The sequence below is a fragment of the Schistocerca nitens genome, chromosome 4 (assembly GCF_023898315.1).
Source record: "Schistocerca nitens isolate TAMUIC-IGC-003100 chromosome 4, iqSchNite1.1, whole genome shotgun sequence".
NCBI classification, from domain to species: Eukaryota; Metazoa; Arthropoda; class Insecta; order Orthoptera; family Acrididae; genus Schistocerca; species Schistocerca nitens.
Window position 1 is genome coordinate 401774508 of NC_064617.1, and position 18207 is coordinate 401792714.

At 43.7% G+C, this 18207-nt stretch overlaps 1 protein-coding gene across 1 annotated transcript in view; it reads left to right on the forward strand.

Moving 5' to 3' along the window:
• Window positions 1-18207, forward strand: part of LOC126251823 (solute carrier family 22 member 7-like) — a 134470-nt gene that overhangs the window by 88579 nt on the left and 27684 nt on the right. The window contains exon 6 of the mRNA XM_049952485.1: window positions 8263-8484. Within this exon, the coding sequence (XP_049808442.1) occupies window positions 8263-8484 (222 nt within the window). The remainder of the gene's footprint in view (window positions 1-8262; window positions 8485-18207) is intronic.

The window sequence follows — 18207 nt, forward strand, 5'->3', positions numbered from 1 at the left end:
GAAGTAGGGTGTACGTGGAAGTGGGGTAAGCCGATGATGTGTACGACGAATTCTGATGGCTGAAAAGGGGAAAGTGTACATTCCAAGATCACTGTATGCTCTAGAGGAGGACGATCAGGATCGAAGGAGGGAGTACTCCGTGTTGTTTGGAGATCTGCTCCTCGATGACGAAGGGTTTACAGGAACGATTATCTTGCCTGACGAGGCGCAATTCAAACCGAACGGTCCTGTAACCAGCCACAACCGCCTGCACTGGGCTCCTGAAAATCCTCACATTCACATGGGCAAACACTTAATATACTAGGTGTTAATGTGTAGTGTGGTCTGCCATCGTGCGGTTTGATTGTCCCATTCCTTTTTGAAGGAACTATAACTGGTGAGATGTATCTTCACATGCTGCAAACATTGGTTTTTTCTGCCATCCGAGAGGTATTTGGAAATGGAAGATTTTATCTACAAGATGCCGCTCCACTTCACAGATATGTCAGAGCTTGCTTGGGTGAAAATGTATTTGGGTGTAGGATAGGCCGAAGAGGAGCTGTTGAGTACCTTTCAAAATGATTTTTATCAACAGAAGCAAGATACACTGAAGGAGCTACGAGAAATCATCGAGGCGTCCTCTGTGGCTATCTCACCTGCAGCACTGGCAGACGTAGTTCAGTCAACAATTCAACGCATCGATGTTGTTTAGCTGCTAAGGGGGGTCACTTTGATCATAGAAAATAACCCCCATCCCCGTGCAAAAGTTGTAACACTATGTCAGTTTGTTCCATTAATACAAAGAGTGTCTACATTTTTCTGGACTCCTGTATATACACCTGAGTGCAGTTCCCGTACGAGCAATTGAATTTTCGTAAAAACTACGTGTTAATATCTAATTTAATCATCAATCTCCTTAATAAAATGGTTACACAGAGTGGTATCATGGTTACAAAATAGATAAATCACAACATTAACGTTGTAATATCGGTTGACTACACGACGATGTTTGGTGGTCGCTATGGATACTTGTCTGGTGCTGTCTGATTGCCTTCTGCGTCTATGTCATCACTGTTTTCTGTATTGCCTTCCAACGACGCCTGCAGATGATCGTAGACGTTTGGACTGCCGCTGGCCACTGTGTGCCCAATAGATCAGCTACGTAACCGCTTTGCGCCTTTCTCTTCGTTTCTTTTTGAACGTTCCCGTAGTTCTCGCATTCGCTCGGCACTGTGCTTCTTAAGATTTTTAGACTGCTTTCGACGCTAGCTTTCCCTTCACTGGCGTTTTCTACAGTTTCGATCATATTTACGATTCATCTGAGACGACATCTTTCATTATTTTGTAATTTTCATTTTAGTACCGATTTTCACGTATTTCCGGCTCATATTTTCATTGTCTTCCTTTGTGTCCTATTAAGGATCCGCAAGCTCTAGGTATACGAGTTTCCACGCTACTCCGGTTTACAGCTTTAAACAAAGCTAATTCGCTATAATCACGATCATGCACCTACACTGATACGACGACGTGACAGGCACAACAAATACTCCGCGACAAACAGGTACACACGCGATCTGTCCGCTATTGATTCAGCCATTGTTAATGCTTGTTTCTCATACGAGTAGTTATTAGGGATTCAAATGTGATGGTTTTCTGTGACATAAGAAAATTCCAGCGACTCGAACTGCAACAAGCGTATAGACATTTTCACGTCGAAAGTAATATTTGTTTGCTCGGCTTCTATACCATTCATCTGAAAACATTCACAGTATACGGGACAAACTTGAAGCCAACAGTACTGGAAGACGAATGACGACTTGTGAGTAGGCATAAAAAATTCCAGTTACAATCCCGTTAAAAACCTGCCTAATACCGACTTCTAAACCGAAACACCTGACTACTTTACATTTTTTTAAATTTCCCTGAGAGCTAATGGGGGTGGGGGGGGGGTGAGATCCTCCCTTGCTGCTAGGTGTAGGCGCAATTGGTGCGCACATCAGGGAAGGTCTCTGTGGACGTAAGGACCAAGATGAACAGATGGTGACATAGTAGCTTAAGTCAGAAACGCATGTACCAATTTCAATCAAATCTTGCATATCATGACTCATTATGTGTACAAAAATACTTATCGGGTATTATATCCTAACCGCCCCTAGGGGTGGGGTACAGTTGAGAAGGGATAACATGTGTAAACGTCCGAGAACGATTTGTAATATTTAACTAATCCATTTATTTAACTACAATACTTTAAAAGTATAAAGTACCTGAGCCGTGCGTCACTTATGTTCCCACCATTACGTATTTTACACCCTGTTTTCGAAGTACTTCCACGTCACTACGTTAATTTAAATTACTACTGTCACTGAGTTGCTGCTTTGCCTGAACTTGCGCGGCGTTAGCAGCGTATATCGATGTATCCCCTCTCGTAGCGTCTTTGCTCGACTGCTATTACTTCCTGGTCGTTGTCTGTCATAAGGGAGTTCGGGTTGTGAGTTGGAGCTTCTCCAATCCCATCTTGACCGGTTCACCGCTTGGTGCAGCCAGTGGTTGCTCAAGGTCAATCCCTCCAAAACCCATGCGATCATTGTAGGCAAAACCACCCCTTCCTTCCGCCTCCTCGATTTCTATCTCACCATCTATGGCCATCCTATCGCCCTCACTCCCACCCTTAAGTACCTTGGCGTCACCCTCGACCGTCGCCTCTCCTGGACTCCCCATCTCCGGACAATCCAAGCCAAGGCACGCTCCCGACTCAGTCTCCTCAAGCTCCTCTCCGGCCGTACGTGGGGTCTGGACCCCTCCACCATCCTCCACACCTATAAATCCCTCATCCGCCACATCCGGCTTGGATCTCCGCCCACCCTACCTTTTATAAATCCCTCCAAATCCTTGAACGCCATGCTCTCCGCCTCGCCTATAGCATCCATCTCCCCTCCCCCACGCGGATCCTGTATGATCTCATCCCCTTCCCCCACCTCCTCCTTTTCCTTGAAAGGATACAGATCCTGTACACCTCCCGCAAACTCGATCCTCCTCACCCGCTAGTCTCCCCGATCCTCTCCCACCCCCGCCCGCTTCCGCGCCTGTATTCCCACGTCCCACCCGGTCTCCATCTCCCCACCCTCCTTACCCTCTCCCAAGGTGGCTTCCGCCAGCTCCCTCTCCCTGATGATGCCCTCCTCCCCTCCATCTACCCCTCCTACCAACTTTGATCCTCCCACCCTCCTCCTGTGTTTGCTCCTTTGGGTACCCTCCCTCCCTTCTCTCCCTCTTCCCTCCCTCCTCCATTTCTCCCCACTCCTTCCCCAGGCTTCCCCTCCCCTGTCCCTCTCCTCCTCCCCCCAAGTCCTCAGCCATTGGCATCCTTGTTCTCCCCTCTCCCCCACCACACCCTTATCCCTCTCTTGGCAGGTCCCTGGACTCGCACACGCCATCAGTGTCTCGTGTGTGCCGTCGTGCTTAGTGTTCAGTGTTCACCGTCACACTCCATCGTTCACCAGTGCCATCGACATCTTCAGTGCTTGTGCTTCGTGTCAACAGTTTGTAGTGTGGATTGTCATCGAGTGTGAACGGCTTCATGTTTTTTGTTCTGTTCATGTGTCTACTGTTTTTTCCCGCCGTTTTTCCAAGTCATGTATCTTCTCTGTTTATATCATTGTACTATCTTTGGCTGAAGAGCGGCGTATTGTGCTGCTGCCAGCCTGCCTGTTCTACAGGTTTTAAAATCACAATAAAGAAAAAAAAAGTGAGTTGGGGCTGCTAGTCAGTTGGAACGCGTCTGGAGCGCAGTCTGGACCTGCCAGTCGGGGAGTTCCAATGTGGCACTAGTGCAGTCGGGTTGGAGCTGTGGGGTCTGTGTCGACATAGCTCGCCCGACCATCGCCGCCACACAGCACTTTAGCCGGTCCACGGTCTTGGTGGATCGTCAGTCGGTCGCCCTACCGCAGACGCGTTTTGGCTCGCCGATCGTTCATGAGTCGCCTGTGTGTGTGTGTGTGTGTGTGTGTGTGTGCATCGACTCCAGATTTGTCTTTGTGCCTGTTTAGTTACTGTTGGGTATCGTTCAGGTTTTCGTGCAAGTGTTGTCAGTTGTGTGTGTAGTTGGCGTTATTTCCACTGACGACGATTTTAGATGTTGTCGGTATTCTGCGGAGTTGGTCGGTTGCTGCGAACCAGAGAAACCATCTCCACGCTGGTTGTGTGGTTCGTTTCGGTGGTTCGCTGTTGAGGAGGTTTTCCTGTGAGCAACACCGAGTGTTTCTATTGCTGAAATTTAGCCGCCATGCGGTGCAATTAACTAAATTGGTTGACTACAATTCAAGTGCACCAGCGGATTTTTCTGCCTTGTGGCCGTTAGTGTTTTGGTTACCTGCCCTGGCCACTGACGTAGATTCAGGCAGTGTTCCTTTTGGGTGAAGTTAACTATATTGCCGTATTCCAAATTCAAGTGTACCAGAGGAATTTTCTGGTTTGTGGCCGTTAGTGTTCCGGTTACCTGCCCTGGCTACTAACGTAATTACAGGCAGCATCCTTTCCTCACGTGTTGTCGCTCACCAACATGGTGTGTAGTTTTGATAGCTAATACGTATTTCATTGTGGATAATCACGTTCGTAACTTTTGGTGTTTGAGTTCTCATGTGCCGATTGGTGGCAATCAAGTCGTTTTGTCGGTCGGTCCGTGGCTGTTCCCTGGTTGTGTTCCGACGGATCAAGTGTGTAGTTGGGCTCACCACCTGTCTCACCTAAGTGAACGTGGGCAGAGCAGCCTCCCTGGAGGCTTCTGAGTGCCGTTTACTTGTTGTCCTTCTCCCGGTGCTTAATTGTCTGTTTATAATCTACCATAGCCAGTGATTTAAAATATTCTTGTTTTTACTGGACTTCATGTAGTTTTTAATTTTGGAAAATCAGTTGTGGCCTTCAGCCACTTAAATCTTTGTGTTTTTCTTTTTTTTTAAAAAAAAAACAACATTGTGGCCTACACCTTTGAGAGGTTATGGTAATTTATTTTAAAATCTTGGATAATTTTATTTTAGACATTTAGTCGTTTGTATTGCATCTTGTTTATGTTTGTCTATTCACCCTTGCCTTCAGGATCTAGGCCTCGCTGTGTATATATGCATGTTAATTATTTTATTTGCAATTTTATCTGCATGTTTTCACCACTTGAGATTTATCTTGCTGCTTTAAGATTTCTTGTTTGGAGACCTTCAGCCGTGAAAGAATTGCAGTTTGGAAACTCGTAGTTGTAAAAGTTCGGCTATGTGCCGCTTCGGTTGTAAATATGTTATTAAATTACAATAAATTACAATTTTAAGGTGATACTGCCCCCCACTGTATTTGGCCCTTTCCACAATCCTGCTGCGCGGTGTGGGATCCTTATCAGATAGGACTGACGGAGTACATCGAAAAAGTTCAAAGAAAGGCAGCACGTTTTGTATTATGGCGAAATATGGGAGAGAGTGTCACAGAAATGACACAGGATTTGGGCTGGAAATCATTAAAAGGCAGGCGTTTTTCGTTGCGACAGAATCTTCTCAAGAAATTCCAATCACCAACTTTCTCCTCCGAAGGCGAAAATATTTTGTTGACACCAACCTACATAGGGAGGAACGATTACCAAGATAAAATAAGGGAAATCAGAGCGCGTACGGAAAGATACAGGTGTTCATTCTTTTCGCGCGCTATACGAGAATGGAATAAAAGATAATTGTGAAGGTGGTTCGATGAACCCTCTGCCAGGCACTTGAATGTGATTTGCAGAGTATCCATGTAGATGTAGATAGCTTCATAAATTTCTTGGTGTGTCGGTGGGAAGTCTTCCTGCAGATTTTGTGGTTCTGTCCAGCAGGTTTAGCGGGCGTTTCAGTGTCGTCTGTCTCTCATTTACGTTGTTCAGTGTATTAACCAGGTCGCGAGAATGAACACTGCATCGAGACAATAATTTTCCCAGGTTGTTTCGGAGCCCAAGATCAAGACGCACGTGTTAATTCTATGGTCACGTTGTAACGTCCTCTGTGCAGTCTCATCGTGTAAAGCAGGGGTCTCCAAACTACGGCCCACGGGCCGAAACCGGCCCGCGTTAGCTGGCCGGACATCCCCGGTATCCGGCCCGCCAGATATTCGAGGTGGTACCTATACTGCCAACAATTGAGTTTAGAGGCCTATCGCGGCCAATACACCGCTACATTGTCGGAGCTCTATCTTTACAAAGCGGAATGTCATGGTTAAACTTGTGGCTATCCACAATAAACAGACAGACCATTCTCCGTTTTTCAGATTTTCCTTGTCTCTTCGAATTCAAACTTTGAATTGTCCCACACTTCGTCGTCTCACCTACTAGTACAGCGCATAAAACACTAAAGAACTCGTGAGACACTCGCAACATAGACAGAATCACGCAACAGAGCTATCAAATATATGCTCTGGCTCTGCTACTCGCTACAGGACTACATAACTAAACTTATTGTTGCACCGCTTGAAATAACAATGCGTCGACATACTCTACCTCTGTTACGTCTTGCAATAATAGTGTTGCTAACAATGATTTTGAAATTTCGTTAACTTGCAGGACGCTTTCGTGAAGAATGTGCAGTGACATACTTTTTTGTCGGTGAAATTCCCCAGAATAAAATACGCCAGAATTTCCGTCAGGTACGTCCACCAATCAAAATTATGTAAATAAACAAAAATCGTAGTTCGTTTCAGTGCTACCTATTCCCACAACCTTAGATTTTTGCGATTGCATCTTTCCTTTAGCCTTACATTACGGTGATCATGGAGTGCTAGGGTGCTTTAATCCCACTAGGTAGATCTTGGCCCTTATGACTTCGTGGAGGAGTCAGTGTGGCCCGCGGACAAAAAGTTTGGAGACGCCTGGTGTAAATCATTGGGGAATCAAACAGTTGCAGCGACAGTCCTTTTTTCCCTAAACGATAATCATTGCTGCCAGAATCGCAATTTTCCTTAGAATTAAGAAACTGTTGTGAGAAATTCGATAGAGATGCGGATCAAATACGGGTATGAATATATGTTAAATATGTTACATGTGTGTGTGTGAAATATATGTGGCATATGCGTATGCATGCGAAGCTGTGGGAAGAAAGCCTCAAGAGTGTAAATTAAATCTGGATGGTTGATTGGTTGGTTGGTTGATTCGGGGAAGGAGATCAAACAGCGAGGTCATCGGTTCCATTGGGTTAGACAAGAATGGGGAAGTAAGTCGACCGTCCCCTTACACAGGAACCATCCCAGCATTTACCTAAAGCGATTTAGGGATATCTCGGGAAACCTAAATCAGGATGGCCGGACGGGGGTTTGTACCGTCGTTCTCCAGAATGAGAGTCCTGTGTGCTAACCACAGTGCCACGTCGCTCGGTATCAAAAATCTGGAAAATCCATGCATTCCATATGGTCCGTTACATGTTGACAGGTGGGGCAGCCAAAAAGGTTATGCGCCACCTCTATCGGTGTGAAATCTGGAAAATCCATGCTTTGTGTTGCATGCTGACAGGTGGGGCAGCTGAAAAAGTTATTTGACTTCGCAGAAGACAGAAAGACAAAAACTATTGTATAGCCCAAAACACTTGAATCAAACTTTTCAAATTCACTTTAACGCACATTATTGTCTTTTATTTATTTTGTAGATGTAATTGTGTCTGATGGTACATTTGTGCCTGCTTAGAGAGAGAAAGAGGCACGTCAGGCACAGCTAGTAGTGGCTGGAATAACATATCAGGTATTGGCCGACAAGATTTAATTTTAATGTTCTATTAAACTGGACCGGTCTCTAGCCGCATGATCATCTACAGCAGCAGACTGTATTGAAAATAAATCCCTTGCAACTGGTGTCCACTTTTAGTCACCTTGAAGTTCCTGAAATAACTGCTAACCGTAGAGCATAGTGAGTATAAAACAGCTTTCGGTGTATGCCCATACACTTTTCGCATAAAGGAGAAGAGAGAGGGGAGGGGAGTTCTACTGCTGAGACGTTCTGAAGCTAATTCATTCATTTGCGGCTAACTCGTGATTGTTATGTATTGGGATGTTATACCCTTTTCGGGCGAAAGTATCTAGCAGGCTTAGCTATTCAAACTTTTATTGTACTGACAAACAGGACCAAAGACAAATATTTAGAACTGAAATATACAATTTTCTTATTAAAGAAGGTACTGAAATACTTTGAGCTTCTCCTAACAGTTGTTATCGAAGGCACATTTAGACGTATGCTCCAAACCACAAATAAAAATGAATAATAATTTTTAAAACTCACGTATTTGTTTGCAGGTACCTGCCTGAGTCGCCACGATGGCTGATAAATAAAGGACACACAGAAGACGCTTGCGAGGTCCTGGAACGTATAGCGCGCACAAACGGAAAAACTTTGTCTCCTGATATCACGAAAAAAATTGATACTCTTTGTCAACAAAGAACTTCGAAAATGGGCTTTACAATCATCATAACCAACAAAAAACTACTGAAAAATACGATTTTACTTGTGCTCAATAGGTGAGTGGAACAAAATATTAGGTTCATTAATTTGTAGTTCATTAAGTATAATTCGTTCAGATTATACCGAAACTGCTGATTAGAAACTTATGTAGTTTCTATGAATAATATAACTGCGACGGTTATGTGATAAACAACGCCCCACGTTTTTTTCTCGGAATATATTTAAGGTAAGAGTTTGAATTTGATGACAATATCAGTCAACGTTTCTTTTACATGTACTATTTTCGCACGTACTCTCCGTTACGTTCTATGGCCTTGCACCAGCGTTGTGTAAAATCATATATTCCCTGTTAGTGGAGCGTTATGCAAGAGCACATATTCCCTGCTGGTAAAGCTCTGGTCGCAGTCTCGAAGCCATGTTTTCACTCCATGAATTCCTCTCTCATCATCTTCGAGGTGAGTCCGATGTAGAGAACAGCCAATACAGATGTTTACTGACAGTTATTGTTTCCACGTGCCATTCGCGACTGGAACAGGAAAGGTGGGATCAGCTTCTTGAAGTTTTCCTGGCGTGCTGAATGTTCGATGAGGTTTCGGGATTGCAGCCGGATCATGTTGACTTCTTGCCACGATATTTCGGCTGGCAATCGTCCAGCCATCTTCAGGTGAGTGTGTGTCACCTGAGACTGCAAGTTCTTTTTTTCTCTTTATTGTATTTCAATGCCCCATAAGGCGCGGGCTGGCAGCAGCATAGGCGCCGCTCTTCAGCCGAGAGACAGACAATATGTACAGAACATGGAGACGTTTAAAACAACATAAAGGAGGAACTATGGCGAAACAGACATATAAAAGGGGAAACATAATGGAAGATAGCGTAAAAAAAGAGGGCGACTAAAAATGGTGATAAAAATCTAAAAACTGTACACTGTGACCATTAGAAGAAAAACAAGGCGAAGTATGGACAGAGTATAAAAGTAGCGATGGGCAGCGCAGCGCATAACAATCACTAACAGCAACACTATGTACAAGTCCAGCACATGATTAAAATCATAGCTTTTGATGTCACAGGAGAACAGCACCAAACACAATACTGACATAGCACACTAGAACGAAAACATACTGAGAGGTTCTGCCAGGGGGATGGAGACGAGGGAGAGGGGAAGAAAGGTTCAAATGGTTCAAATGGCTCTGAGCACTATGGGACTTAACATCTATGGTCATCAGTCCCCTAGAACTTAGAACTACTTAAACCTAACTAACCTAAGGACAGCACACAACACCCAGCCATCACGAGGCAGAGAAAATCCCTGACCCCACCAGGAATCGAACCCAGGAACCCGGGCGTGGGAAGCGAGAACGCTACCGCACGACCACGAGATGCGGGCTGGGGAAGAAAGGGGGGAAGGGTGGTGATCAAGGGGGAGGGGGGGAGACGGGCAGGGGGGCGCGCTGAAGGGAGAGAGGGAAGGACGTGGGAGGGAAACAGTCAAGGAGGAGGTGCAGAGACTCAGTGGGGCAAGGAGGAAAATCCGCTCTGGGAGAAGGAGGGGAGAGGAAAAGGGGGGCCCTGGGAAGGGGGGTAACAAGGTCAGGCTACAGTTTGAAGGGTCTTATAAAAGTGTGGGGGGTGGGGGAGTTGGAGATCCAGGCAACACTGGCATAACAGTGGATAGGATAGATGAGGGATTTATAGGTGTGGACGATGGTGTAGGATGCACTCCCATGTCCGACCAGACAGGAGCTTCAGGAGGCAGAGGTGGGAATGGCCTTTCTGCTGGATGGTCAGGAGATGAGAGGTCCAGGTGAGGTGATAGCCGAAGTTGAGGGCAAGGATCTCAGGTTGGGGTGGTTAGGTAGAAATCATGGAGACGGAAGGAGTGGGTGATGCGGCCTGTGATGATTACCTGTGTTTTGGAGGGGTTGATACAAAGGAACCACTGGTTACACTAAGTGGTGAACTGGTCAAGGTAGGATTTGAGGGTGTGTTGGAACCATTGAAGGTTAGGACAGAGAGCCAGGAAGGTGATGTCATCAGCATATTGGGAGACTGCAAGTTTCCAGCGTCGGCTTTATAGCAAAAATTGACGCCGAAACGCATGTGCATTGGCGGCCATCACAGGAGCGTCCTCTATCGAAATCCGCACCCTTTGGAAACACTGTTCTATCTGTGGAGCGCAGGCTCATGCAGGGAGGTGAACACTACATGTACGCCCTCTGTCGGAATGCGCGCTCGCTTCACTAAAAACCAGACGTCAGACGTCGCTGGATGTGTCATTATGAATAAACTGTCTTCTATCACAAGAAATTAGAGAGATCACTGGGTCCCAAGCCTTATCCAGTTGAAAACCGCCGTCACGATTTATAAGATTTTCTGCTAGGTGTATTTCCACAGATTCTTTAATTACTGAATCACAAAAAGTTCTAGCTGGGGCTTAGAATTTCATGGCAGAAAAGGCCATAGTTTGTCCTGCAGTAATACAAAGCTCAGATACAGCCGACTTACCGAGCTGCGAAAGGCGAGTGTGGCGTTCGTGTTCAACGCACCTTTCATGTACTGTGTGTGTCGTCTGACCGATGTAAGCTTTGCCACACTGGCAAGGAATTTTGTAAATCCCGGCCTTCCACAGACCCACATCATCTTTTACCAAACCGAGAAGGGCACTAATATTCGCTGGTGGCCAGAAGATGAAAAGGCACTTGATTTGGCAGAACTTAAACCGACAGTCTTCTGGCGGTACGTAGATGACAGTTTTATACTGTGGAAACATGGTGAAGAAGAACTGTCACGTTTCTTGCAACATCTGAATACAATCCACAAGAACATCCAGATATGATGGAAATAGAGAAGGATACTTTTTTGCCGTTTTTGGGCACTCTGTCTATCGTGAGCCCACACATACGGACCTTTACCTGTATGCGTCGAGTTACCATCACCCTTCACAAACTACTGACGTCCTTAGAGCTTTGGTGCACTGGGATCACGTTGTTTCTGATGAAGACAGACTTACAAAGGAGCTAGAACATTTACAGTTGTTGTCCAGAGGTAATGGATACTCAAATTTGCAAACCACTAATAAGGAAGAAACGTGACCTCCCACAACATCAAGAACATAAGGAGCTGTTCAAGTCCAGGGCATCCCTTCCCTACGTTGGCAGCCTTTTATCTAAGTAGGCTGAACCCTAAGTAAACATAAAGTTAAATTAATCTTCCGGCCACCAGCGAAGATTAGTGCCCTTCTCGGTTCGGTAAAAGACGATGTGGGTCTGCGGAGGGCCAGGATTTACAAAACTCCTTGCCAGTGTGGCAAAGCTTACAGAAGTCAGACGACACACAGTACATGAAAGGTACGTTGAACGTGAGTGCCACACTCGCCTTTCGCAGCCCAGTAAGTTGGCCATTGCTGAGTATTGTATTACCACAGGACATACTATGGATTTTTCTGGAACAAAAACCTTGGCCCTAGTGAGAACTTTTTGGGATTCAATAATTATAGAATCTGTGGAAATATGCCTAGCACAAAATCTTATAAATCGTGACGGTGATTTGCAACTGGACAAGGCATGGGACACGGTGATCTCTCTAATTTCTTGTGAGAGAAGACAGTTTATTCATAATGACACATCTGGCGACATCTGATTCTGGTTTTTAGCTACGTGAATACATTCCGACAGAGGGCGGACATGTAGTTTTCACCTTTATGCATGCACCTGCACTCCACAGACAGAACAGTATTTAACTGAATTTTATCCATAGTGGATGCTGTCGAACTCCGTGACTATTCCTTTATGGGGTTGTAGAAAAATATCCGCTCCCAGTCACAATAAAAGATTGTTTATTCGTAACACGACCGGTTTCGGGCTTGCGCCCATCTTCAGATGTTTATACGTTCATTTACATGTTTGTACTGTTGGAGGTCGCTGTATAAATACAAAAAAATTATTTGCTGGTGACTACAATTGTAAGTGGTAAGGTAGCATTTGACGAAAATATACCTGTACTTACAAAAAGATGAAGCACCATTTTTACAGTTATGCTGTGATGATAGTTTTGCCACTTAGTTACACACTTATGGTCTTTTTCACGTCCATGTATCAGGTATAGCTCCACTCGTGAAATATACTATGTTTAATACAAACATGTGGGCTGTGGTCAAAGAACTTAGATGTAGCAGATGTAAAGATGATGCAAATAAAATACATTCGCCTGCATAGCATTTATAGGTAAAATTTCATACCAAATTGCCAACCTCTTCCGGAAAACTGGTATTCAAATTTCTTTCAGCACTAACAACAAGCTACAACAGCACATCATCCACAACAGTAAGACAAACAACCAATGCCACCACAAATCAGGTATTTAAAAACTTTTTATGTGACAATTGCCCACAGTTCTGCATAGGCCAAACTGGAAGGAGTTTCACTATAAGATACTGTGAGCATATGGATGCCTTCCAGCTGAATAATTTTGATAAATCCACCTTTGCAATGCACCTAAAAGATCATGGCCACTCAGACACAGCCACTACAGAAAACCTACAAATACTACACACTGTGAACAAAGGAAAGAAAATGAATCTGCTTGAAGAGCTAGAAATTTATATCCACAGCCCTAATACACCAGACCTTGTTCTGAACGAACAAGTGGAACTTGCAAACAAATCCTATCTTCACATATTTGATGAAATATTAAAAAACAGAAAATAATTATCCTCTGATATAATAACAAAGTAATATTCTATTGAAATTCGATGTAGCAGTCATACAACAGTCCAAGGGTCATTATCATAATTTGTAATAGTCATATTGTAAACACAAGCTGTAACTGGCATTCTATAATGTGTAATAAGCTTTCAAAAATTTCATATATGTAACATTATTGCACCTCCTAGATCTAAGTTCTCTGACAACAGGTGGCTCAAAACAGTTCTAGCTGTCATTTTTTAATTTTTAATTTGTACTAGCTTTGACTAATTTCATATATATATAACAACATTGTACTTCCTAGATCTAAGCTTTCCATAAAAAATGTGAACCAAAAAATTTCATAATGTGTGTCAAGAAACATCGCAGTCTATAATATCTTTTTAAATTTTTATGTATGCAACACCTTTGCACTTCCTGTGGCTAAGTTCTTTGACCAGAACCTACGACTTTCTGTGTGAGCAACATCTTTACATCTGCTACATCTAAGTTCTTTGACCACAGCCCACATGTTTGTATGTAAACATAGTGTATTTCACGAGTGCACATCATAATAGTGTAATATGGAGCTATACCTGATATATGGACGTGAAAAAGACTATAAGTGTGTAACTAAGTGGCAAAACTATCATCATAGCATAACTGTAATAATGGTGCTTCATCTTTTTGTAAGTACAGATATATTTTCGTCAAATGCTACTTTACCACTTACAATTGTAGTCACCAGCAAATAATTTTTTTTGTATTTATACAGTGACCTCCAACAGTACAAACATGTAAATGAATGTATAAACACCTGAAGATGGGCGCAAGCCCGAAACCGGTCGTGCGCCGAATAAACAATCTTTTATTGTGACTGGTAGCGTCAGAACAGTATTTCCAGAGGATGCGGATTTCGATAGAGGACGCTGCTGTGATGGCTGCAAAAGCGCATGCGTCTCCGCAGCAAATTTTGCTATAAATCCGACACTGGGAACATGCAGCCTCCCTCCTACCAACTCTTACCCCACCTTCCTCCCTTCTACTTCTCAGGGCTCCCTGTCCCCTCCCCTCCCCTTCCCTTTCCCTGAGCAGTTTTCCCCCTCCTACATACCTCCCTCTCCTGTGCTGCCCTTCTGTGTCTCTGCACTCCCCCCTGCCTTGTCTTCCCTCTTCATCTCCTGCCCCACCCACCTCCTTCTCTTGCATCATACATGCATGTAAATACACTGACGAAAAGAAATGCAACACCAAAAAAATAATTAGTGTAGAACAATGAAATTTCATGGATACATTTGTGTAGTAACATATGTAAGTGATGAACATTGCAAAATCACACGATAATATAAGCGAGAGATAGGATTATTACAAATGTGAAATTATGGTACATTAATAACAGGTGTAACCGTTAGAATGTTGAATCCAAGAATGAAAACATGCTTGCATTGTGTTGTACAGGTAGAAGACGTAAGTTTGTGGGATGAAGTAGCATGCGTGTTGCAGCTGGTTGGTCAATACAGTCATGGTTAACGCTGTTTGTGGAAGACTCTGGAATTGTCGTCTGATGATATCCTCTGTATGTTCAGCTGGGGACTGACCTGGTGATTGGGCAAGTCAAGGGAAAATGACACTTTGTAGAGCTTGTTGGTATATGATAGCGGTATGTGGGCGTGTGTTATCCTGCTGGATATCCCCTCTGGATGTTGATCATGAATGGCACCACAAGAGGTCAAATCACCAGACTGACAACAATTTTGCAGTCAGAGTGCGTGGGACAACCACGAGAGTGCTCCTGCTGTCATACGAAAACTCACCCCAGGTGATAACGCGTGTACGTCCAGCGCGTCTAGCACACATACAGGCTGGTTACAGGCCCTCAACAGATCTCCTTCTAACCAATACACCACCATCACTGGCACCGAGGCAGAACCAGCTTTCATCAGAAAACACAAGAGACGTTCACCCTATCAACCAATGAGCTCTCGCATGACACCACCAATTGCGAATGGCGGTGGTTTGGGGTTAGCGGATGCGTCCTAGAAGGAGTCTGGCATGGAACTGTCCTGATCTGGTGACCGAGCAAGCCAAGGCGAGATGTCGACACCGATTTTTAACAGTTCGCTGTGTCACTGTTGTGCCAGCTGTCGCTCAAATTGCTGCTGCAAATACAGTTAAGAAGCGCCAAAGCCATACGCCTCTAGGTAGTGCCACGTGGTCGTTTGGAGCCCAGTTTTCTTGCAACTGTACTGTCTCGTTGTTGGGTACGACGTGATATACAACTGTAAGGAGAGGTGGGCTACAGAATGGTGTAGCAACTGTCGTCACATGAAGTATTGACACAGGCAGAAATGAGTTTCAACCAAGTGAACATACGAGATGTGATTGGAAAGTTTTAAGAATGGACCCTCCTACTGCTTACTGGTTTGGCAGGCAGGTACACGGAGGATGGGGACTGAGTCATTGCCCTGTTCTTGAACACCCTCTGACAGGAAACTGCGTTTCCTCGATTCAGTTCGTTGTGGCAGCTTGTTGAGCGTGGGTCCGTTAGGGCTTGTTGCCGGATTCTGTCTGCGTGAAAATGAACGTAAAAACGGAGCAACGGGTTTATGTGAAATTTTGTTTAAAAGCCGGGAAATCAGCTTCTGAGACTTACGAATTATTAAAAACAGCTTTTGGAGATAGTTGTGTGAGCCAGTCAAATGTCTTCGTCTGGTTGAACAGATTTAAAAATGGCCGCGAATCATTTGAATATGAACCACGGTCCGGCCGTCCTTCCACCTCAAAAACGAATGAAAAGGTTGTGAAAGTTCGCGATTTAGTGCGCTCTGATCGTAGACTTACAATTAGGGAGATTTCTGATGAATTTAATTTAAGTTTCTATCCAGTTAAGTCAATTTTAACTGAAGATCTGAACATGCGTTGAGTGTGTGAAAAACTCATACCAAAAGTGTTGTCAAGTGACCATAGACAATATCGACTCGAAGCAAAGCCTTCTAGATGCAAGTCCTACGCACAGCGGCCATATTGGCACGTGACGTCACAAACTGTTGGCCATCGTATCTTTACACGGCAGTCCTGTTGGCGTTTATGTTATGTTGAAAGTGTGTGCCACGTGAAACTGACATATATTTCATACAGTATTCGCCTACAGTTCTTCGAAGTATGGGATACAAGTGTCGCGTTTCCTTTTGCCAAGGAATTATAAATCCCAAAAAGGCATGAAAGTGCACATGTTTCGATTTCCCTAATGTGTGAAGTTGAGAAACCGCTAGACTGCAGCTATTCCCAGACAGGAATTTGTGTCTACGCATCATTCAAGGGTAAGTAAATGACAAAAAATTTATAGCCTGTTATTTGTTTCCATTGCACCACATTTGCCAATTATTTTTAAAAGCAGTTATGTATCATGTACCAGCATAATTTGTTTCTTAATTCTGGACCATTGCTGCGAGGTTAATACGAAGCTGGCTGTGAAATGTCTCTCATATTTGCAACTATTGTCACACAGAATAGTCATATTAATTAGTGTGGCTCGAAAATGTTTAGTATTTCTTATCATTCCTACCAGATTATTGAGTTTCCAGTACTTTTGTTTGGAAGAGCTACAGAATGATTTTGTTCAGTTTTACATATGTAGTTATTCTGAAATAATTTCAACTTGAGTAAACTACCTTAGAAAATTGCTTTAATGAATTCAGTGTTCGACAGATTAAGCAGTATAGAAAGCAGAATTTCGAGGTAAGTGCATTGTGATTAAATTAACAGCACTCTGTGATTAAATTAACACCACTCTTTAGATTAACAACACTAAACTAACAGCATTATCCTTCAGTCGAGGATATAGGAGAAATGTTTAAGGTTCTAAAGTTCTGGAGAAACAGGGGAATAAAATATTTTGTCGGGTTTTTTGATTTATTAAACATTATGTCAGGAGGTATTCCATTTCGTCGAAGGATTTGAGCTTCGTAAGTGGTCAGCAAATTTTGAAGTGGAGAGGAAAATTTACGAAAATAACCGGTGAAACAAATTCTTAAATTCTGTAGGAGCTCCAGCTGCTTTATTTAAAACCGAAAAAGTCTACTTGTTGTTGCATATTGCCGATTTTTTACTGCAGGAAAATGTAGCTCCTGCGGTAAAAGACAGAATTTTAAATTACAGTTTGTATTCCAGCATAGAAACGCGTATTTAAGGCAAATCATCAAAATAATCTTACATCTTGAAATAACATATGGCAGTTTTGTTCAGTTACTTCACGCAGTGATATAAATTTCCAAACTTTCATTACAAGGCCATGTAGAAGTGAAAAGCATGAGAATCCCTATGCAGTTTCAGCTCTAAAACCCGTAAAGTTCGTATAACTGCTGAGTGCTATACAGCAGCGTTCCGATACAGACCCGGCCATCAGTATGTGACGTCACAAGTGTGCGCGCAGGCCTGTAGTCTAGGTGATGTTACTTCACGTGTGCCAAGAACTGATAAATCGGACTAAAAATGACCCAGATTTGTCAAATAGGGTAATTACAGGTGGCGAATCGTGGGTATATTGATATGATCCTCAAACGAAAATGCAGTCTTCGCAGTGGAAGACTCCAGGTTCACCACGACAGAAAAAAGCACAGCAAAGTCGTCGAAGCTGAAGACAATGTTGGTGAGTTTTTCGATTCTACCGGTATTGTGCATCATGAATTAACCCCTGGAGGACCGACAATTAACCAGGAATACTACAAATGTGTCCTTGAGCGTTTGCGAGAAAAGGTGCAGAAGAAAAGGCCTGCATTGTAGATAGACAGGAGTTGGGTGCTACACCACGACAATGCTCCAGCTCATCGTGCCTTCTTTATCGTTGAATTTTTGACCAGATTCAAAATTCCTGTGCTTCCACAACCGCCATATTCCCCTGATTTCGCCTCTGTGGACTTCTACCTGTTTCCTAAACTGAAATTTTCACTGAAAGGGAAGCGATTTGACTCGACTGAAGACATCCAGGCAAATACGGAGAGCGTCCTTAACACACTTCGAGAAAAAAAATTTCCAGGAATGTTTCCAAAAATGCAAACACCGTTGGAGTCGGTGTATTCAGTCAAAAGGGGACTATTTTGA